The sequence below is a fragment of the Drosophila albomicans genome, chromosome 2R, assembly GCF_009650485.2.
Source record: "Drosophila albomicans strain 15112-1751.03 chromosome 2R, ASM965048v2, whole genome shotgun sequence".
Taxonomy (NCBI): Eukaryota; Metazoa; Arthropoda; class Insecta; order Diptera; family Drosophilidae; genus Drosophila; species Drosophila albomicans.
In genome coordinates, this window is record NC_047631.2 from 21,444,220 (window position 1) to 21,467,933 (window position 23,714).

The following is a 23,714-nucleotide window of genomic DNA, read 5'->3' on the forward strand; positions in this document are numbered from 1 at the left end:
TTTAAGATTGTTATTCATTGTGATAAGAATCTAAATTGATTTCTAAAAAAGATTTGACCAAACAGAAGCATTTGTTTAAGATTATATAGTATAAACCTTGAAGTTTTATAAAATTTGGGTTGATACAAAAGATATCTTTTATAGAACGAATCATATTTATTGATTCAAGTTAATGGACAAGAAATATTTGTCAAAATTTCATGACTATATAATTTAAAAATCTTAATAATCAGAAGCTGCCTAATTAACCATTGATCCAAAAATAGCTATTTCTAATAGAATCATTCATCTTCCTACATATACAATTTGAATTGATAACAAATCTTTATGTGATTAAATAACGTCGAAAGATAAGATTAATATATCAACATTAATACTTTACTTAGTATTATGAAATATAGAGCTTCATACACGGAAGTTGTCTAAATTTGGCGTAGATCCAAAAATAGCAATTGTTTAATGAGTCAATCATTGATACGACGAATGAAAGTATCGATGTCCATAAATTTATCTTTATCTCAGGCAAAGAATCAATGTCCATAAATTTATCTTTATCTCAGGCAAACCCACTTTACCATAGAAAGCGAAACAAATATATAAATTTGGTTTAATGATCAGTATTCATGGTATCAATAATCTATCATCATATGCCCACTCTTTGTATAGGGTATCTCCGCGTCAAGCATTTGCAAGTCCCACAAACTCTAGCTTGAATGTAAATGTATGCTCAACTTTAACAATCAACTGATGTCATCAGATCGTAGACCGGCAACAGCAGCGTCGGTTCATTGTCTGCTTAAGAGCACAGTACTTCAAGTAGCAGAAAACAAAAACAACAACAACAATGAGAGCGACAACAAGAACAACAACAAGATGTAGGCAAATAATGAACTGTGCACTGTGCTTAACAGCTCATGTGCCTGAAAAATGTTAGAAAATATTTATCTTTTGCACGCTTAGCTACATCATCTTTGCGCCTATTTAACACAAGTTTTGCATATTTGATTTACATGGCAATTACCACGCGCCCTAAGAGCGTTGACACTTGGCTGTCATATCGCCAGAAGATCGCATCCAATCGAGGGAGGAGGGAGACGGAGAGGGCCACCCAAAATAGAAGACAAACGTTAAACAATGCCAAACACGACAGCCAAGATAAGCAAATACTTAGTCATTTATACACTTATGTACTTGTCGCTTTAATACTTGTACTTATAACAAAAGGGCCCCCAAACCAAAAGTCAGCCAGCGAGCAGCATTCTCTCGTCTATTTGATGTGATTTGATGGCTTTCGGTTGGGCAAAGTGCCAACCAGAACAAGTAAGAAAGTTACAGTTGAGTGTGCTCGACTGTGAGATACCCGCTACCCATTTTGAATAAAAGCAAATTTTTTTCAAAATATACCAAAAATGCAAAAATACTAAAAATATACCAAATGGTATTTTTGTTATATCGATATAGTACCACATTCAAAATATACCATAGACGGCATAATATACCAGATTGTCCGCCAAAGCAACTAAGACCCCTAGTAAGTAGGCGTTTTTGCTCATACAAAAGTATTTTTTTAATAACTTCCACAATTTTTATCTGATCGCAACCAAATTTTCAGGAATCATAACTACTATAGTAGTTATTATATATACCAAAATTCGCAACTCTAGCTTTAAAATTACGCTTGTTATTCGATTTTTTTGATTTGCGGGGGCGGAAGTGGGCGTGGCAAAAATTTGAAACAAACTTGATCTGCGTGCAAACATAACAAATGCTGTCGAAAAAAAATTATAGCTCTATCTCTTATAGTCTCTGAGATCTAGGTGTTCATACGGACGGACGGACAGACACACAGACACACAGACACACAGACGGACAGACGGACAGACGGACATGGCTATATCGTCTCGGCTGTTGACGCTGATCAAGAATATATATACTTTATAGGGTCGGAGATGCCTCCTTCTACCTGTTACATACATTTCCTGCCGGCACAAAGTTATAATACCCTTCTACCCTATGGGTAGCGGGTATAAAAACACAACAGCGCAACAGCGAGACTCGATGTCATTTGGTACGAAATGAAATCCAAATTAGAAATATTTTCAAAACGAAAAGAAAGAAAATAAGAAATTGCCAATGCTGCGCCAGAATATTTGAATTATGTTGCAAAACATGTGTTGGCTATAGATGCGTTTCATGTTTGGCAATCCGTCAGATACGCGTGCTCCGTTCACATACTGAGTAATTTTTTCGCTTAAGCAAAGCGGCAAACAGCATGAAATCAAATCAATATGAAAACTATTCACAAACGTTTGTTTTACACTACATTTCTCAAGCACTTTGCCCACTGGCAGGCTTTGTGGTTAGCATTTCGTTATTATTTATATAAAATTGAAATCGAATTGCAGATTAAAATTGCATAGAAGTGGCAAAACTGCCCACAGCTTGGCCAGCAAGCAAAAAGCAATCAAATTGATTTCACATTAAGCCCCATCGTCAAAGCGTAAAAGCAAACTTAATCTGCATTAAATCGCATTTTATTAAAGCCCCTCTTTTTTTTGCTCTGTTTTAAGCTCACTTGATTTCTTTAAATTGCAAACAAAATACATTTTCACACTATTAGCAATTATATTTGGCAATTAGTGTGAATTGCAGCTCAAGTCGAGCTGTCGGAATTTACAAATAAATAGCCCTAAGGTCTAAAATTCCCCAAGTGTCAACAGGTTAGCACACATTATATATGTGTTACACTTGCAGCCCGGCTTGTTTGCATAGCCCACATCATAAGTAGACTGCAAAATAAACAGCATGCATGCATATTTGCAATGCTAGAGTGCACAGTGAAATTTCTTGAATGCTCTCTTACCACTTGCCACATACCAGCAGCAGCAGAAGGCACATAAAGAGAGGTAATATTGGACAGTGCTTGACCAAAAAAAAAAAAAAAAAGGAAAGAAGAGCAAAAGATGGCACTGCATTATGCAAAAGCAACTTTAACTTAATTTAAAAGAGCCACTGAGTGAGCCAAAAAGAGACTAAGGAAAATCGCTGGCAAAGATTGAATTCACGCTGCACAAAAGAAACAAATTCCAGTCCGGACGACGTCCAAAGAATGCACAAGGAAATGCTCAGCACTGGCGCAAGTGGTGGAAATCCTCGGAAAATCCACGTGGCGACGGCCGCCAAAGACAAATGTGGGTCGCAAGCGTGCAAAGTGCAACAACTCGCACGCACGCACACACAAACAAACACACACAAAAGTACAGACAGCAAGCGGCAGAATGCAGACGGCAAACAACGACGGTGTCTGGGGGAAGTTGCATGGGGCACCACCACCGACAGATGGTGAAAAGATGCAACTGGGGAGATATGCAACAGTACGAAAACCAAGACGACGACGACACCGCACGCGTCGGAAAATACGGAATACGGAAAAACAAGCCAGCAAAACTAAACTAGATTCGTTCTTTCTTTACATTTCTTTTCTTTTTTTTCTGATTTTGGCACTTGCTGCCTGGAGTTGCCCCGCTTCTTGCTTGCCACTTGCCCCGTTTTGTTGCCATCGTCGTGGTCTCAAGTTGACTTGCTGCTTGCACAGCTTAAGTGAAATTTAATGATATTTTTACAGGCCAACTTTGGGGGTTTTTCTTCTATTTTTTTGTTTTTTTGTTGGTAGCCACAACAGGTGGCAATGGCCAATTCTCGTTTCGCATTTCCTGCTGCTAATTTGTTAAATTGAACAACTAATTTTATTGTGCAGCCAACAAGTCACTGCCAAAGAGTTTCGCTGTCTGTTCTAGTTGTGTCTAAGAAATAAGGCTTCAACAAGTGAAAATTCTGTTTGAAATATTTGTGGAAATAATCAAGTAATTATATATACATATTTTACAATTGTGGTAGGCTAAAAGTAGAAAATTAATTGGGTCTTTATGTATAGAGAATTGTACATTAAAGTCATTTATTTATTGCATAGAGACGCAATGAAAAGAAAGAATCTATTATATTATTCACTATTCCTGTATTTATTTTGGCTTGGCTCGTTGCATTATTTTCAAACCATCCAGAACTTTTCTAAGTTATAAATTTAAAAATGGTTTAAGACTTAATTCGGAATATGAAATGTGTGCCTTTATTTACACCGCTGTTCAAATTGTTCTAGTCAACAAAGATGGCGTAGATTCTATGGTAAAGATGCTTCTGATATAATTATTATTCATTTAATACTTTATATTTATAAACAAAATTCTGCAAATTTATTTCATAGTTCATATGAAACATTATTTTTAACTCATCAACTAATTTCTTTCTTTCACATTGATTTATTTAATTTTATTTTTGTTTAAACTTGTATTATTTTTAATGCATGCGGTAATTTCTAAAGCTAATCCAGTTTTAAGCTCCAAGCAACCTCTTATTTTTCGCAAGTGTATTCACATGTTGAGCAACCTGTCTTCTCGTGTGGTGCTCATTATGCGTGGGTGCTACTAATGAATTGTACTAGACGCAACAACGAGCCACACGATGATGTAGATGATGATGATACTATTGCTGTTGATCTGCGCCCACAGTCGAGAATCATCATTCATTGCGATTATGGGCTATTGAAATAAATTTGTAAGGAAATGGCAAATGGCACGACAGAAAGTCTCTTTCTCTCCCGTTCCTTCTCTCTCTCTCTCTCTCTCTCTCAAGTTCCCCTCAATATTGTGTAATCGAGAATCAGAGCTGGTTCTTGTTGGTTACAACTGAAATATGTTTAATGTGCGAATGCACTTAAAAACTGCTGCCAGGGCAGACTTTAAATGAGTCTTCAGTTGGCCATTGAGCACAGCACAAAAATTGTGTCATACTCGAAGGGGGAATGAGTTTGGCTGGCACTCGAGAGAGCGCAAGCGACTGGGAGTTTCAAGTAGTCAGCTATATAGTAATATTTGTGTACTTGTGCACATGTCGTGACTGACAGTCTGACTGACTGACTGACTGACCGAAATGAGAGTCGCGTGGGACTCTCCATTGTGGTCCCCATTCTCCCCTCCCTTCCATAACTTATTAGACACACTGGCTCGAAACAAGCTGACCTGTCATTTGTCGAGCTGGCGAGCTGACAAGCCAACACACAAGTAACAAGCTTATTTATCTAAGCTTTGCATTTGTTGTTTGTGCTTGTGTTTGTGTTGTTATTGTTATTGTGCCATCATCGCTCCACGCTGCTCACTGCTTCAGTTCTATTTCTCGCAGTGCCGCACTATAAAAATATCGCGTCAGTTTTCGCAAGAAATCAACAAAAACCACACGAACGACGTTGCAATAGTTAAAAGCAAAACAAAAATTAAATAAATAATTAGATTGTTTGGTTTCACTTGTTTTGAAATGCAAGCGTGACGCTTCTTGTAATTTGAGCAAACACAGCGAATGAAAACAAATCCAAAGTCGCTGTTCGCTTATTAAATTCAATTGAAATGCATTTTACTTTAATGAAATTCACATTAAAATAATAAACAAGAGGAATAAATATTTTTAAAGAAAATTTCAGATTAGATCAAATTATTTTAAATGAAAAGAAAATAAAAATATTGAAAGTTACAAGAAATGTTGATCATCTCAAGTTCGAAGTTAAAGGTAGCAAATTCATTAATGTGAATTTTTGACAAAACTAATTTGAAATAAAGGCAAATGGGAATATATATTTTAGGAGAAAACTCAGGTGAGATAAAATGATTTTAAAGAAAAATTAAAAAAAAAATAATATTTTAATCATATGATCCCAAGTTAAAAGTATCGTAGTGGCTATATATTTGATATTTATATGATCGTTAACAAAACTAACAAAAATTCACTGATTTAAAGAAAATTCAGAATAAATGAAATAGGTGTAAGAATATTTTTGATCATTTTTAAAATGCAGAAATTAATAAATTACTTTCATCACTCTCTGTTGTCAAAACTCCTTCAAACTCTATTTCTAAAACACATTCTAGACGCAACTTCCGTTAGTCGCAAGTGAAGTAACCCTTTAGCTATATTGATCAGCAAATTTTATCAATTTAAAATTTATATAAATCTTTGACTAAACCAATTTTAAATAAAAACAACGAAAATTCACTGATTTAAAGCTAATGCAGATTAAAAGAAATTAGTGTAAGAATATTTTTGATCATATTTTAAATGCAGAAATTAATAAATTATTTTCATCACTCTCTGTTGTCAAAACTCCTTCAAACTCTATTTATAAAGCACATTCTAGATACATCTTCCTTTAGACGCAACTGAAGTAACCCTTTAGCTATATTCATCAGCAAATTTTATCAATTTGAAATTTATATAAATCTTTGACTAAACCAATTTGAAATAGAAACAATGAGAATTCACTAATTTAAAGTGTATGAATATTTTTGATCATTTTTAAAATGCAGAAATTAAAAAATTACTTTCATCACTTTCTGTTATCAAAACCCCTCCAAACTCTATTTATAAAACGCATTCCGTTAGTCGCAAGTGAAGTAACCCTTTAGCTATATTCATCAGCAAATTTTATCAATTTGAAATTTATATAAATCTTTGACTAAACCAATTTGAAATAGAAACAACGGGAATTCACTGATTTAAAGTAAATGCAGATAAAATGAAATTAGTGTAAGAATATTTTATCATATTTTATATACAGAAATTAATAAATTACTTTAATCACTCTCTGTTGTCAAAACTCCTTCAAACTCTATTTATAAAACACATTCTAGACGCAACTTCCGTTAGTCGCAAGTAACTCCGTGAAACCCCGAACCAGAAAGTCAATTACAAATGCATTTGCAAGTGCAGAAGCAAAGTGCAGCGATTGGCAACAGCTGTTGCTGTTGGAAATAACTGCCAAGACGACGGCAAGCCAAAGTTTTCGCCCGCCTTAACCACATGATCATCATATACTATAGTATGGTATATTTGGTAATAATGATGATGATGTGCGTGTCTCTGTGAGAAGCGCGCGCTTAGCGTGTTTAACTATTTGCTGAAATACGGCGACAGCCACCAAGCAACCGAGCCACCCAATGTGACATGCTTACCAAAATCTATTTAGCATGCAAAAGCGGTCGCCGTCTCTGTGGCAAGAAAAAGGAACCAAGCAAGTGGAGAGAGAATGGCAGGAAAAGATGGCAAGCAAGGGCAATGCTAATGTCAACGTCAACGCACTTTTGCTTGGCCAAAAGAGAGAGACAATGCCGAAGTCAAGAACTGGAAAATAAAAATTTCATAAATGCCTGTTGAATGGGGAGAAAAGAAGATGTGAAGGAGGGTTTTGCTCTTGACTTATTGTCAAAGTCAAATGCATGAATGAATTTATGGTGCATTTATAAAAATGACTTATGAATGGATGTGTGTGTGTGTGTGTGTGATATGGTAATGGATATGGATATGGAACTGAAGCTGGTGTCTGTGGTAAATGTGGGGAAGACATCTGTTGCTAAATATTATATGCTCATAATAATCAGAAGAAGTTTCGCTGCAGATTACTCACCCACTTTAGAGAAACCCACACATGTGAGCCGGCTTTTGTTTTGCTGGCGCGTTCGTGTTAAGCAGCTTTCTCGATGAATATATATATGTTCTTAGTTTATGTTTTTGGAACTTGTTTTTTGTTTTCTGTTTTGTTTTCTTTGTTTTTATCTTCTCGCGATAAGGGTGAACACACAACTTGTACTTATAAATAATAAGTAGTTGTAGTATTGTGAAGTAATTGCGCCATAAATGAAATCAAAAACGTAAACAAAATATAAAATACGAGGGAAAAAAAAACACGGTCACACACACCACACCACAGCACTGAATAATAGCTGAAGAATTGTATTGAACATTAAAGCTTTAACCCAATGCTATTATAGATATGCAAATTCAGCACAACTCTGGGCACTTATATGTATGTATATAGGCTATACAGATATACTATATCTATAAGTGGCCATATACTTTTCGTATAGCTCTCGTCGGATTGGTGTATTTATAGAGAGCGACCAGTTTTGGGTTAACACTGAAACAATTTCAATTTAAATCGAATATAATTGGCAAAGATTTTCGACTTGAATTACTTTTCGTAATGGATTGGTAAAGGGTTTTAAGTTGTTTGCTTTTCGCGCATCGTATTTATTCTCAATTTTATTTAATTATATTTATTTGATTCTTGTTTTGTATATTTTGTTTTATGCGCTGTTGGCTTGTGAGGAGCTAAACGACACTGCACACGACACACGAACGTGCTGATGATGAGGGGGCGGGCGCCTGTAAGAATCGAAAGAGAACAAAACAATTTCGATATAAGACAGCAAGTCGGTATATATTCATATATATAGTATATTTTGTGGGAAAATTCGGGATACATGTAGTATAATATAGATGCAAGCATAAGCGCAGCTAAGCTTAGCTAAAGAAGAGAGAGAGAGAGATAGAAGAAAGATAGAAGACAGAGGACAGAGAGAGAGAGAGAGAGAGAGGAGACAGAAGACAGAGAAGGAAGAGAAAATATAGAAGACATGTATATATTGTGTGTTTGTGTGAGCCAAAGAAAGACTTGAAATTGGTTACATTGAAATAGTTTTGGCCCGGAAAAATTATCAATACAAAAAGTTGACACAAGTATTAGCTGCGGAAAAGTTGGTGAAACGAAAGAAAATGTGTGTATGAAAGCAACAACAGATTTTACAGAGACGCTTTCGCATTGTATGTGAGTGTGTGTGTGTGTGTGAGTGTGAGTGTGGGCGATTGCACATTTAACGCATCGAGAATGGGACGGGAAAATATGCATGTACAGTTATAGAGATAGATCCAATAATTTATTGTGAAAATGACATAAAAATTGCTGTATAAATGTTTTGGGGAAACATTTCAAAATAACCACAAAGATACAAGTGAGGGGGAATCCGTACAGAGGAAGGCAGGAAGAGTTAGACAGAGAGAAATATAGTAGAGAAAGAGAGAGAGAGTACTAGAGAGAGAGAGAATAAAAAATAGAACAAAAATTCACAGCACAACAAGCGCATAAAATAGGGAAAATATATATATTTGTAGTATAACAATATATCTGTTTGTTTTGTTTTTGATATACAGAAATAAGTAAATATATATGTATGGGTATAGGTATGTGTCTGTGTGTGTGTGTGGATGTGTGTTAGCAGACGTATTGTAGTTTTTTTTTCCATTTATTAAATGTTGTTTTATTATTTGGTTTTTATGCAGTTTATTTGTTTGATCATCGCTTTTAATTTAGTGGTCGTGTGGTTTACAGTTGAGCGCATAAGCAAAACAATCGAGTAAAAGTGTGTGAAAAAGTTAATTTAAATAGATAAGTACGTATAAACAATATATAATACAGTAGTTCCCAAAAGAATTATTGGTTTTGTATGATGTGTTTGTTTTTTATAGAGCTGTTAATACAGGATGTCAGTAATAATAGGTAATAATATATAGATTTAAAGATAAAGTAGCTATTGATTAACATTGTACATAATATTTTAATGTGTATATCAAGGTCTTAACTGACATGCAAGCATACAAATGTAAACATATTAAATCAGTTTTATTATTAATAAAGTAGAACAAGTTTTGTTTTTTTTTTTTGAGCTCACTTTAATTTAAACTTGAAATTCACAAGCAGTTGAAACACAGTTTCTCAAGTAATTTCTATTCTTTGAATTTATCCAGATAATATAAAAGCTAAAATTATAATTTATGCTTGTCACAAATTCCATTCAAAAATAGAACGAAACAATATTAAATCCACGGGTCCCCGAGGACCTATCTTCACACCCGGCAATTGTACTATGTATAGAAATGTATAGAAATCACATTCGGCGAAAAAGGGTTACGACAAATCACACGCTTGCTCTTCTCACATCCCTTCTTCTTCTGACGTCAGACGTCACAGGGAAAACCGACAAATGCAACCCTAATTACATATCCAGACTATCCAGTTAAGGTCGGATCGAAAGAGCACCCCAAAAATTTCGCCCTAGCAACAACATCTTCAAATTGTCAACGCAGTCAAATATCGGAAGCTAAGTCGACAGTGAAATACGCTGCTTTCAAGGACGAATAAAAAATGTTAAAAAAGAAATGGGAATATTTGAAAATTGAAATACTTTCGTAGAGAATTATACCCAATAGGATCGCAGAGTATCATTGGTATCAATCGTATTGTGTTTCTCAAACAGCTGTCGTTTCATTTTCTTATCAATCAAATGCACACACACGTATAAATTCCACGGAAGATATTTTAAAACCATACGGCTTATGTTTGACATTTACGTGCGCCGTGATATAAACACGGCACGGGGGCAGACAACGATAATAATTGTGCGGGGTGAAACGGAGACCATCAAAGGCTGACCATAACATCACCGACGCGACGATTCGTCAATGTGTTTATTATTTTTAATGTGGTTGGGGGGAGGGGGGTGGGGCACAGTGCAAGGTCTAGCACAAATCAGTCAGCATTAGCTAGCCACAAAAATATGCGATAATGTGACAGGGGAAATCATCATCATCATCATCAGCATCATCAGGATTCAGACACACAAAAATTTGTATTTGCATATTTCAACACCTTAACAAATTGGCTCATCAGCGTCAAGTATTTAACACTAGGCCCAAGCTAGCCCCCCATTAACCCCCCCTCACACACATAATGATCGATCATGTCAAATATCAATAAATATTTATGCAGACAGATGCTCTGCATGTGTTTATTATTGCGTTCAGTTTTGAACATTTAACAGCGTGAGCTGATTAGCTTTTATGTTTAACGAGCGCTGCGTAGAGCCAACAGAAATAAATACAAATGAGAAAACATATACATAAAATATTATTCATTGGATGTATCTCTTTGGATACACGATGTTTTCAATGAAAATATCACGAGAAATTATTACTATAGAATTTCTAGTACGATTTTAAATGAATAATATTAGCAATACTTTTTGTAGAACTTACCAAGTAAACACTAAGCAACAGAGTTATCAGCAGACTGAACAACTTTGAAAATTTTACTAGAAACTCTTGTAGGTCTTAGGCTCAATCAAGGCTCCCTTTAGGTGCCTCTCTGTCATTAACTATTTCTCGCACTCTCTCCCCTCTCCTTTGTCCGCTCTGTCATTAATTTTGATGGCCAAATACATGAGCTCAACCGGTTTACAATTGACGAGCAAAGCAACAAGCCTACGAAGAGCAATTTATTTCAAACATTAGAGCCAAGTTCAAAGCGTCTAACAATCACGCCACAAAAAAAAAGCGAAAGAATAAGAAAACATTAATCATATTCAGAGGCAAACAATCTGAACGTTGTTGTATCCGTCTGAGTTACGCATGTGCGTTAGTTAATTTGTATGGTTGCGCTAATTAAGCAAAGCGAAGAAGACTTACGCACTTGCTGGAGAACGACGGAAAGAGCAGAGTTCCCACTTCCATGTCATATAGTCATGATGGGAGAGCAACCGACTGTAGCCGGGCGACATTCGTAACGCATCAGAGCTCAAAGAAACTACAGCTGAAGAGAGATTGCTAAGCAAACACACACAGATATATACGATATATATGTACTGATGTATGTGTGCACATACACAGTCATATTTAGTCTCCAGAGTACCGAAAATTTGTGCTCAAGGTCAAATTTCGAAACTGGGCATTCAACTTGATAATTTATTAAACGCGTTCGCATTCGTGTATAACTGGTGAAGGGTAAGTCAAAGCTTCGACGTCGTCGACGCCGCGCAAGCGTACAGAACTTTGCTCAGATACAGATACAGATACAACATTTTTTGGGGTCTCCAAAGTGTTTGCGTGCGTGTGTGTGACCAAATATAGAGCAAGAGATAGAGATGTGATGTGATGTGTGGCCGCATTATAAGAAAGATCGTTGTGCCGATAAGTCACTGAAGCTTTAAACAGTTTTTCGAGTTTTTCGGAGCAAAGCGCAGCGCAATTTTTAAAGCCATAATAAATTAACTTTTAATGATTTGATTGCTACTACAACAATGTATTGTTGCTGTCACTGTTGTTGTTGTCCGCTCGCATTGTTGCTCCTCCTCTGTTCAGTGGAACAAATCCTAAACTGGTAGCGAATTCGGTACTTTTTCATACTAATTGCAACCGGCATCGAGTGAGTTCCTTCAACCCAGCTGACTCAGAAACAACAACCACAGTCAGTCGTCAGTCAGTGTGCCAGTGTGCAGGTAACAAAAATAAAACGTGTTTCTCTCTGTTATTTTATCGCAAAATTTCAATTAACTACTAATGCACCGCCTCCGTCACACCGCCCCTCGTCTCTCTCAGTTTTGTCACTCCGCCTGCCTAGACAATGAAACCACACACTGAATATGTCGCATGTAAATTGTGTTATCGGCTTTTTTTGTTTCCGATAAGCGCTACGAAATGATAGTATTTCCGAAGTTGGAGAGCATACTACTCGACTAGAGATGACACATACTTGAAACTTCGAAGTACACACTAGAATTTCAGCATACATTTGCAAAGTTTACAAAAATTCCCTTTTCATTCTTCTATTTGTACCAAACTAACTAGAATTTTCCATTCAGAAAAGTAAACTATTAAAATTAGAGATGGAACTTTTTAACTTTGAAATAAAAATTGTTAATCCTAGCTTTGCAAGTTTTATTCCTAGATATTTTTACAAAGTTTGACTATAATCAAACTTAGTAGACATATGATCTACGAGATATTTTCCCAATTAAGAGTTTTCCATTCAGAAAAGTAAAATATAAAAATTAGAGATGGAACTTTTTAGCTTTAAAATAAAAATTGTTAATCCTAGTTTGCAAGTTTTATTCCTAGATATTTTAACAAAGTTTGACTATAATCAAACTTAGTAGATAAAAAGTAAAATATAAATAAATGATATAATATTGCTACAGCTTTAAAACACAGCATTAATAACTGTTTAAACTTTCATGTCAAAAAGGAAATCATTTCTAGTTATTATTACAATGCTTGACCATAATCAAATCTACAAGACATATGATTTAAGAACCTTTGAACCAATTAAAAAATTTACCATACAACAATTTAAAAAAACACGCGTGTCGTGTCACGATACCAATTCGTAAAGCACATACATGTGGACTAATAATTGCTGGCTAGACGAAAAGACGGGCTGGGCATTGGCTGGGCTTTGCTTTGCTTTGCTTCTAATCAGCAAATTGTTGAGAGCTTATGCGGGTGCCACATTTCGCAATGCTTTCAGTTTTTTCTTCTGGCTGGCACGAAAGCAACCATACACACTATAATATGTACATATATCCAGTCATTCTCAGTTGTTTGTAGACGTTAACAGTCATCGAGTCACAACTGGCGTCAACATCATTCGGAAACTTGACTAAATCTCAACGCCAGACGCTAATTTGATATTTTAATGACTTTTTGTTTGCAAATTACGCGTCGCTCTCGCATGTAAGTTGACGTTACTATTGCTATTGCTATTGCTGTTCTTGTTGTTGTTGTTTTTGTTATTGTTATTGTTGTTGGTTTCGTTCTTGTTATAGCCGGGAAATGCAGCTGCATTTGGGGCTTTACCTTAGTTAGTCTGAATGAGTCGTAAATGTTGCACATAAATGCATCAGAGATGTGGTTTGGGTTTGGTCAAGTTAGTTAAAGAGTTCATAAATGTTTCTTTTATGTCTAATCTTATTAGAAACAAATATATTATGAGTTTAGCTAAATATGACATAATTGCAGTTTGATTATTTAATTCAGAAGTAAGGTTAGGTGCACTCGAAAAACCGCCAAATTTTATCATTGATGGTAACCCCACGTTGTTGTGATTCCCACTGTTATCAGAGCTACACACACTATCACCAATTACCGCCTATCAGAGACATATCGCAATGCAATCTTTTTAATTGCGATAAATTTATTGTATTTTAAAAAAGACAATTTTTAATATTTTCAATAAGAACATAGATTATGGCTCTTAAATTTAAAGCAAAAATTAATAATATAAATAAGTCAAAATAAATGAAACTCAAACGATTTGATAAATATAGCACAAAATTGCGCATAGGATTTCACAGAATTTCAATTACGTCAGTAGTCCAATTGGAAACCCCAATCTATTCATTCTGTTCATATACATATATGTTTGTATATTGTTGTATTTTCTGAAACATTCAGACAACTTTATGATACAAATTAAACAGACGCTTGACCCTGAAAAAGGTGTCTCTAAAATCGCTCATTAAAGGTCAGACTCACAGTCAACAATAAACATGAAATCCCTACACAATGTTTAGTATGCGTGTGGTAAAAAAAAAACTCAATGTGAATGAGAAACTAAAACAAGAGCTAGACTCACGCACACCTCGCACCAAAAAAAGAAGAGTTGAAGTATAAAAGTTATGAACATTCTCAATGTGCAAATGAGTCAGCGAAATTATGCAAACAGAAGAGTCAGTCAAGTTAAAGCATTGAGAGAAAGAGAGGGAGCCAAAAAAAAAACAGGGCGCAAAGAAGCAACCAAATTACGATCGAAGATGATCTGAGGTTGAGCGAAGTGAGGTGAAGTGACGTGAAGGAGAAGCAAAAGTGAGGTAACCCCAAATTAAGTAGTGGTGGTGGCTTTTACAATAAGGAATACACACAAGCATATATACATACATATATACTCAGATGCTCGAATGTACACGAACAGAAACTGAAAGGGGCAAAATAAAAAAATACAGTCGGAAATGATCAGCAGCCAAGTACCCGGTACATGAAATTCATGAATATAATAATCGAAAATTAAGATACAGATCGAATTTGTTTACTCAGTTGTAGATGCTTATAAAAATAATTACTGTATCTAATCCAAATTTGCGTTTACATTGAGTTAAACATCAAAGATAGTTTTATGAAAATCGGCAAATGTAGTTTATTGACTGTAAATCTGTCACATTATTGAATTGCACATTTCAAGTTTATAGTTTTTAAGGCATCAGTTAATTTGCTTAACGTCTCTTATTGGCTTAAAAATATTACCGATCGATTTTTTTTTTTTGGGAAAGTACGATAATATGCCTAAATTATTCTAATGTTTTAATCGCACATTGTAAACAATTGCATGAACGTCTTTCTGTATTTATGCTTCATAAAGTACTTAATTTTGCCACTAACTTGGCACACTCCACTCAAAGATTTAGTTGCCGAGTGGAAACAGCAAAGCGCAATCATGAAATAACCGTTGACAATGAACGTACAAATAGGCTGTATAGTTAGTGCGAGGGGGACAGACGGATATGAAACAAAGACAAGGCGCAACAGGTAAATAATGTATGTACATATGAGCGTAATTGTGTGTGTATGTGAAGATATGTACAACAGAAGGCGAAATAAGTGAAACAATTTCAAGAAAATAATGTATTAATAACAAAAGTGAAATAAAAAATAACTTAAAAATGCATGCAAGCAGACTTACAAAACAGCGGGACAAATGTTGTTGTTGCTATTTGATGTAGTTGTTGTTGTAGTTGTTGATATCGATAGCGATAAATTGTTGAACTTGAGCTTGGTTTGACTTTTGTTGTTTATTGTTGTTGCTGCAATTTGTTCACTTGAATTTTTAGACACGTTCATAAAAGACGCAACGTAGATAATTTTACAATGGATAACTAGGTTTTGGGGAGAGGGGGAAAGGAAATGCACAGAACAAATTGCACAAGGATTAGCAAACGAATTACATTTGATACTAAAAGCATACGATATTCGAAAAACACGAGACGCACGTGGAATGCAATAAGAATGCCAAAAATGCGAAACTCGAAGAAAGAAAAGGTCAGACAGATACAAGGAGGTGGGGAAATCGCGCGCGTGTTCACTTTTCTTCACTTTCAAAAGACCGACGGCAGACAGACAAAGAGACGACGACGATGACGACGACGACGAGTGTGACCATACTCTTAAGGACAACGCAAAGCACACGCGAACGATCGAGTGTGACCACCGAAGGTTACTTGATAGTACAAAAAAAACACGCGCGAAATTGTATGGAAAAAGGATGCCGAAAAGCTTAAAACGAAACACAGAAAGAAACAGAAAGAACTCGAGGCAAAACGAGACAAAGCACAGCACAATAATTTTTTATGTCAAAAACTTTGATGAAAAACGAAACCGAATTTTGACATCAAAAGCAAATTTAACAAATTTGTATAAATATGTTTTTCTTTATTATTATTGTCGTCACGCTATGTATTATTATTTGGCGCTTTTTTGGTGCAACTTTTTAAGTTGCTTGAACTTGTTGCTCTTGTTGTATGATTGTATGATTTATATACTTTTATTATTATTTTTGTTACTTCAATTAAATGGTTAAACATATACAATTGCCCACTGGCGGTTGTTGTTGCTATTTGCTTAAACAATTGAATCACACGCAACGGGTACGCGCACACACACATGTAAAGAACACACACTAAGGCACACACGTACACTAGACGAGATGACGGCCGCAAATTTGTTTGTTTGCTAGCGCGTCTTCTTTTAGCGGGGCGACGTCGTATTGGTTTCGTTGTCGGCACAACAATAAAATAATATGCATATATTTGTGTTATTTGGTTTTTGCAGTGTGCAATTGCCGCTCTTTGTATGTTTCTGTTGATCTATCAACAATTACACTTCACGCACGATGTTGTTTCGGCATACGCAGTCTAAAAATTTGTTGAGCAGTCGCAAGTACCCAAAAAATTTGAATATGTTTCGCCGTCCGCACACGCACACACATGTGTACGTACAACAAATGTGTTGTTAATGAACAGTAAATACGGAGAGAATTAATGATCTAGCGATCGCAAACGAACCGATTGCAGAGCGACACTGTTCAGCTGTGAACCAGTCGAGCCACTTAACATGACTGAATTCTGTTAGCGCTCAGCTGTTGCTGCTTTTAACAGACAGCTGTTATAGCGGCCGTTAATGTTCAAAATAAATTGGAGCCCATTGCTATTTTAAAAAGCGTATGACGGCTGCATTGGATTAAGAATGATGTAATTTATTTATCCTAAAATGTGATATATAAATGCAAAATATTTAATTGCAGTAATTATTCAAATTGCACAGAAACACCACATGTTAAGTGATCAGCTGATCCGCACGCCGCTGTAGCAGCCAGCTTTTCACAATGAGCAACTGGAGAAACGTTACAATTTGAAAAATGCTGACCGCTGCGACTTTTATTTTTAATTTATTATTAAACCTAAGTATCTATTAAAATCTATATATGTATATATTTTTTATATTTTATTTTTAATAGAGAAAACATGTGATTGTTTAACAAAGCATTATATGAGTCTAAACTGATAATACCCTATAAAAATTGTGCAAAAATTTGATGATTAATAAAATCGCTGCTTAGAAATTCCCACATCGCTCACTTAAACAGGGCAGCGTCGGCATCCAATAAAGTTCAGATTTCCACATGCTCCATTCCAATTGTGATAGTCACATAGAATGGCAGCTGCCACTCACACGTGGCAATGGTAATAATAATTTAAGGCAAGACTTCATTAAGCAAGAATTAAATTGCCAACTGGCAGCCAATTTCTAAAAGTTGTTATTTAAATAAACAAAGCGCAGTTGAACAAAACGCCAGTGAAAAGCGAACGCGCTAAACGATTAAACGGAAAACGGGGCAACAAAATATAAAAAAAATAGAACGAAACCAAATAAAACAACAAACGAGAAACTACTACTAAAATTTGATATTTATAGAAAAACTGTTGTGCGAACCGATTTCGAAAAAAAAAACAAATTAGAAATAAAAATATATAAAAAAAAAAAACGAGCACGCATTCTGAAGGAGAGTCCAAAGTTCAGTTGGATATTGGGTAACTAGCATTTAAAGCTCTTCTTCATTCATTATTCATATCCAAACAACATTGTAATTTTGCTCTGCAAATGCAAATAAATGTATATGTGTGTGTGAGTGTATAAGTGTTTGAAATATATATTTTCGAATTCGCAATGTTTACTCGTTCGACCTTATAAACTTTTCGAAAATTCTCACAAAAATTCGTCAGATAGTTTAAATTAAAATGACAGAGAGAAAATGCATTAATATATTGGACCAAATATATGTATGTGTGTGTGTCTGTGTGCTGAAGTGTGTGTGCTTGTCGAGTGTGTATTTGTCTATTTGTTTTTAATAAAACAAAACGAATCGCTAGACATTGTATTAAGACTAGTTGCGACAGTGGCGTCATCTACAGGGGGCACCTACAACTTACATTGTTGCAGCTTTTGCATACAAATTGCCAAATTTACGCTTATCGATTAATGTGATTATCGATTATTAGTGTTTTGATTTCACATTTCGAGGTATATTTTTTAAATATACCAAAATTGTATTTAAGAAATAGTCATCAATGAATGTCCAACTGATTTCAATATACCCCGACAATCCCCTGCTGTTGCAGCGACGCCACTGCAAAAATGTGCTGCAGCAGAAGCAGCAGCAGCGGCACATGTGAGAGATTTACTTAAATTAAATGTGCAGCAACAAAAAAAAAGTGAACACATATCGTGCACAGCACGAGGTCCCCAGGTTGAGGTTGTGAGATGCACTGTGCGATGCTGTGTGGGTGGACAATGGGTGTTGAGGGGAGAAAGGTGTGAGTGCAACGAGCATGCATTTGTATGTGCGGGCGTTGCCAGACTGCAATGCGAGTAATTTGCGAAATTTGCACTAAAATGTAAACAAAAAATTCGAATTTGCAAATATTTGCATGGGCCCCAAAAATATGCTTCAGCATTGCATTCGATTTTGTTGTCTTCATGCCTCGTTGTTGTTGTTTCTACTGCATCTGCTGCTGATGCTTGCGGCATTAGTAGGCTGTGTAAGCGCCAGATCAGACCATCTCGCTCTCTCCCAGACAGAAAATCTTATGCGATTGACAGCTTTCAGAACAATTGAAAAAATACCAAACAACAAGTGAGAAAGAGAGAGAGAGATAGAACAATATAGCTAGTTTGGATTGCAAATGTTTGCGTTTCTTCACGTGTATGTGTGGGTGTTTCTATATGCTGAGAGTGTGTGAAAGTATCTTTTTAGCAGCCGCATGTAGAATTGTATTTTGTGAGATTTGCATTTTTTTGCTGAAATCAAAACAACCAACAAAGCAAAGCAAACAAATAAACTTCATTTCAGACGCTGACCAAATGGAAATCTCCACTTCAATCTTCCAACTTACACTTTGCTACATAACTAAAGTTCAAAACATTTCGAATAAATCTCAGCACACTGTGCATGGTACTTAACAAAACAAAAAGCGCAATTTGATTGATTTATGGTAAACTGCTTTGTTAACGATCAATGATCGTTTCACAAAATGCATTACAAATGATCATAATAATGAATAAACTGCATAGAACTGAATATGGAATTTATTGCTGCGACTTCGATTTGAGCTCGTTGATCTTTTTAGTGATCTTTCAATGATCGAGTTCAACAGTTGTTTTGCTCAGTAGAGAACAGCAGTCAAATCAAATTGGTAGCCATTTGATCATTATATTAATTAATTAATTTTCACTTTAATTTCATTATTTTTATAAAGTTTGCTTCAATTGGATCAAGAATTTCAATAAAGTTTATTGGTTTAATTTTCATTGTTATTGTCTAATATTTTTATTTATTTATGAATCCAAACTTTTCCAAATATTTATTTGTATTCTTTTGTAGTCGAGTTTATTTACAAGATCGTTATCAAAGCGTTTGAGAAAACAATGGGAAAAATCGGTCACTTTTTATGTAAGCTTAAGTTTCTGAAAATTTCATGACTATCGCATAATAAGCGAAGCAGAACTTATGCATAAACTATACAAAAAGTTGTGATCCTAAACTCTTTCAAAAAAAAAAAAAAAAAAATGAAATAATTAAGAAAGAAATATATAAATGATAATTTAGAAAATTTTTATTTTTTTGGGTATTCAGTTTCTCTCAGTAGGAGATATTATTTTATTTTATTAAACATTTAGTATAACGTTGAAAATAATTTTAATTATTTATTTCATTAAATATTTGGTATAAAGTTCAATTTATTCTTAGAGTATCACAAAGTCGATCATGCTCTGCACTATTTTCTGAAATTGGATAGTTTTGTCGTTAATGGCAATGAATAATTTAAATAATTCCCAGAAGTATAATTATTACGTAGCACACAAATACAATTGGGCGGCTGACAACAACACAAATTATAACAAAAAACTCTGCGTGTTGGTTGAATGTGTTTTTTTTGTTTTTTTGTAGACCAAACACATAATAAATTATGAGCACGGGTTAACTACAAATTAACGATAGCAGACCAAATCAACTAAAGAATTCAGCAAATTTATTGTCAAGGACAAATCAGTACAGAAAGAGAACGAGATGGAGAAAGAAAGGGAGGAGACGAAGTCTATGAACAACACGGATATGGATGTCGATGCCGATATGGATGTGAAGCCAGAGCAAGGTGAGTTCGGTGTCGGGATGTGATGCGAACGGTTGAGTGTCTGATTTGCATTTCAGTGCCACGCCTTGGCCTGCGTCACCTGCAGGCGTTGCTGCTTTTTCTGGGCCTGGTCGTGACCACGATACTGCAATTCAATGTGGGCGTGGCTGTGGTTGCCATGACAAATGCCACATCCTCTGATCCTGAGATACCCGTAAGTCGACTCTTTGTAACTATAAATTACATAGCGAGAAGCTAACTTTCTAAAACGCAACTATGAAATCATGACTCAAGACCAAATTATAGTAAAAGTTTTAAAAGTGATGCAATAGCATATTTCTTTACTCAAGGCCCACAATTCAGATGAAATTCTTTATTCATAATTCTAGAAATAAGATTATTATATGCTGATATTGAATGGGGAAACATTCTCAACTCAGAAACGTTTACATTTATTTTTCTGGCTTAAAATTGTTATTTTTCAATTTAAGTTTTCATTACGAAGTTCTTGTTTAATACATTTGAAATACTTTTCCATTTGTTTAAACAACGCAAAATTCTGAGATCAAGAATTCCATTCCTCTCCTGTTGAAGAAGGAAATCATATCGTTAAGGCTGAAAATCTTGTTGATCGAAATCCTAGTTAACAATTTTGAAAAACCTAATAACTTATTTCAAGAATATTTTTTTAGGAACGTAAATATTTTTTGTAAATTCTTTTTCATTTTTAATATATAATCTATTTAGTGTTTTCAAGATCTATAAAAACCTTCCATTTTAGCAACACTTTTTTCAATACTTCAGTTTTATTTAAAGAATATTTCTTTAGGAACGTAAAATTCAAAAATTGTATTTCATTTTCGAAGAAAACTTTTTAAATATAAATTACTCAGTGTTTACTCTTAAGAATCTTTTAATTCCTTAAAATCCTTCCTTTTTAACAAAGTTTTTTTAAAACATATTTCAAGTTTATTTCAAAATATTAGGAACGTAAAATTCGAAAAATTTAATTTGTTTTGAAGAATACTTTATAATTTTTAAATGTAAATTATTTAGTGTTTGTTCTTAAGAATCCTTTAATTCCTTTAAGTCCTTTCTTTTTAACAACGCTTCTTTGAATAATTTAAGAATTTTTGTTCCTAAGAATCCTTTAATTCCTTCAAATCTTTCCTTTTTAACAAAGGTTTTTTTAAAACATATTTCAAGGGCATTTCAAAAATATAAAGAACGTAAAATTGAAAAATTTTATTTTGTTTCTTGTAGAATACTATTTCGATTTAAAAAATAAATAACTTTAAATTCTTCCTTTTTGAACACTTCAATTTTATTTCAAGAATATTTCTTTAGGAACGAAAAATTCAAAAATTGTATATCATTTTTGAAGAATACTTCTTCATTTTTAAATAAAAATTATTTAGTGTTTTTTCTTAACAATCCTTGAATTCCGTTAAGTCCTTTCTTTTTAACAACGCTTCTTTGAATACTTTAAGAATTTTTGTTCCTAAGAATCCCTTAATTCCTTTAAATATTTCTCCATATCTTTCGCTTACTTTCCCTTCCCCCACAGCACTACAACTGGACGGAAGCAGAGAAATCGTACATCCTCTCGAGCTTCTACTGGGGCTCGGCCCTGACGCAATTTCCCGGCGGTTACCTCTGCAAGCGTTTCGGGGCCAAGCTCGTGCTCTTCTGGGGCGTCATCGGCTCGGCGCTGCTGACCTTGTGGACACCCCAAAGCATTTACGTGGCCAGCTGGCGAGCATATTGCGGCATCCGCTTTGTGCAGGGTCTGTGCCAGGGCGTCACATGGCCCTGCATCCATCAGCATCTGGCCAATTGGGCACCGGCCGTGGAGCGAACACGTCTTGGGGCCTTTGCCTACACCGGCTTCGATTGGGGCAATGTGATGGCCATGTACGGAGCGGGGATGTTGGCCAGCTCCGGCTGGGGTTGGCCAGGGATCAGTTATGTATCCGGTGGCATGGCGTTGACCTGGTGTCTGCTCTGGCTGATCTTTGGCGCCAATCGAGCGAACGAGGCGCCGTGCATAGGCGAGGCGGAGAAGCTCTACATCATCGGGGACAATCAACGATGTGCTCGGCGAGAACGTCGCCTGGCAATTCCATGGCGAGGCATCTTCACATCGCCGCCCTTCTATGCCCTGCTCTGTGCCCGCTGTGCGGACACTTGGGGCTTGGCCACCATGCAGACGGAGTTGCCGTCTTATTTGAGCGGCGTTCTGGGACTGGAGATGCAGAAGAATGCTCTGTTCTCGGCACTGCCTTTTCTGCTGATGTGGGGCATGTGTTATGTGTATCTGTTGATTGCGGACTTGTTGCTGCGACGTCGTTGCCTCAGCTTGACAGCGCTCCGCAAGACGTACAACAGCATTGCACTCTGGACACCGGCAGCCATCATGTTGGCTCTGGGCTTTGTGGACAAGACACAAAAGCCTCTGGCTTTGGCCCTGGTCACTTTGAGTGTGGGCGTCAGCAGTGCAGCGACAATTGGCAGCGAACTGAACACAATTGATCTATCGCCGGTGCATGCGAGCATTCTCTCGGGGATTCTGTGCACCTTCACCAATCTGGTGGCCATGCTGACGCCGTTGGTGGTCGGGGTTTTGGTCACAGATCAAACGGAGCGCAGCGAGTGGCAAGTTGTGTTCACCATTGTGGCCACTGTGCTCTTTGGTGGCAATGTGATCTATCTCATTTGGGGCACGGCGGAGACGCAGCCATGGAATGACAGCGAATCGAGGCGGGAATCGTTGGACTTTGAGGATGCCAAACTTGAGATTGATGGCCATGCGAATGCCAATACAAATGCAAATAAAATACTTAATTAAATTTGTATATGTGTGTGTGTTCGATTTAACTTAATATACATTAATATATAATGTGAGTTAGGTCAGAAGAAGCTGCGAAGAACTGAATGCCAAATAACAAATTATTCATCTTTTTTGATTGCATTTTTTGCAATTCTTTTTTTTACTTCTCTAACACCTTTTGTTGCTCAAGTTATGCTGTTTCCTAATAGTATTTAATTAATAACGTTTTTTAAATAAAAGATATTTTCAGAAAAAAACGACAAACATTTATTTCATTTACTTTGAACTTGCTGTGAAAATAAATCTTTGGCTTGTTTTCGCTGAAGTCCGAAGCCAATCATTTATTGAATTTCCTTTTTATTTATCGAACTAAGTAAAAGAATTTCTTTTGTTATTCTATTTAATATTTTGTGGCAAATTCTTAATAAAATATT

General features: G+C 35.6%; 2 protein-coding genes across 7 annotated transcripts in view; one reads left to right on the forward strand and one right to left on the reverse strand.

The window, feature by feature from the left end:
* LOC117575473 (polypyrimidine tract-binding protein 1) overlaps window positions 1-16,794 on the reverse strand; it is a 164,533-nt gene extending 147,739 nt beyond the window's left edge. Inside the window, exons 1-3 of one of the 4 annotated variants that reach the window (XM_034259699.2) lie at window positions 16,703-16,794; window positions 15,446-15,638; window positions 7,508-8,265 (exon numbers count right to left, since the gene is read on the reverse strand). The gene's annotated coding sequence lies outside the window, so the exon portion shown is untranslated. The remainder of the gene's footprint in view (window positions 1-7,507; window positions 8,266-15,445; window positions 15,639-16,702) is intronic. The other 3 variants (XM_052007257.1, XM_034259693.2, XM_034259697.2) reach the window with 3 other exon arrangements.
* Window positions 13,333-23,494, forward strand: LOC117575474 (putative inorganic phosphate cotransporter). 3 transcript variants are annotated; one of them, XM_034259708.2, is made up of 4 exons: window positions 13,333-13,443; window positions 20,267-20,471; window positions 20,528-20,664; window positions 22,018-23,494. In XM_034259708.2, the coding sequence occupies exons 2-4, from the start codon at window positions 20,387-20,389 to the stop codon at window positions 23,296-23,298; spliced, it is 1,503 nt and encodes a 500-aa protein (XP_034115599.1). In that variant the 5' UTR covers window positions 13,333-13,443; window positions 20,267-20,386; the 3' UTR covers window positions 23,299-23,494. The 3 variants fall into 3 exon arrangements, with proteins under 3 accessions (XP_034115599.1, XP_051863222.1, XP_034115598.1); XM_052007262.1 differs by lacking the exon at window positions 13,333-13,443 and adding an exon at window positions 17,483-17,501; XM_034259707.2 differs by lacking the exon at window positions 13,333-13,443 and adding an exon at window positions 17,578-17,849.
* Window positions 23,495-23,714: the final 220 nt, after the last annotated feature.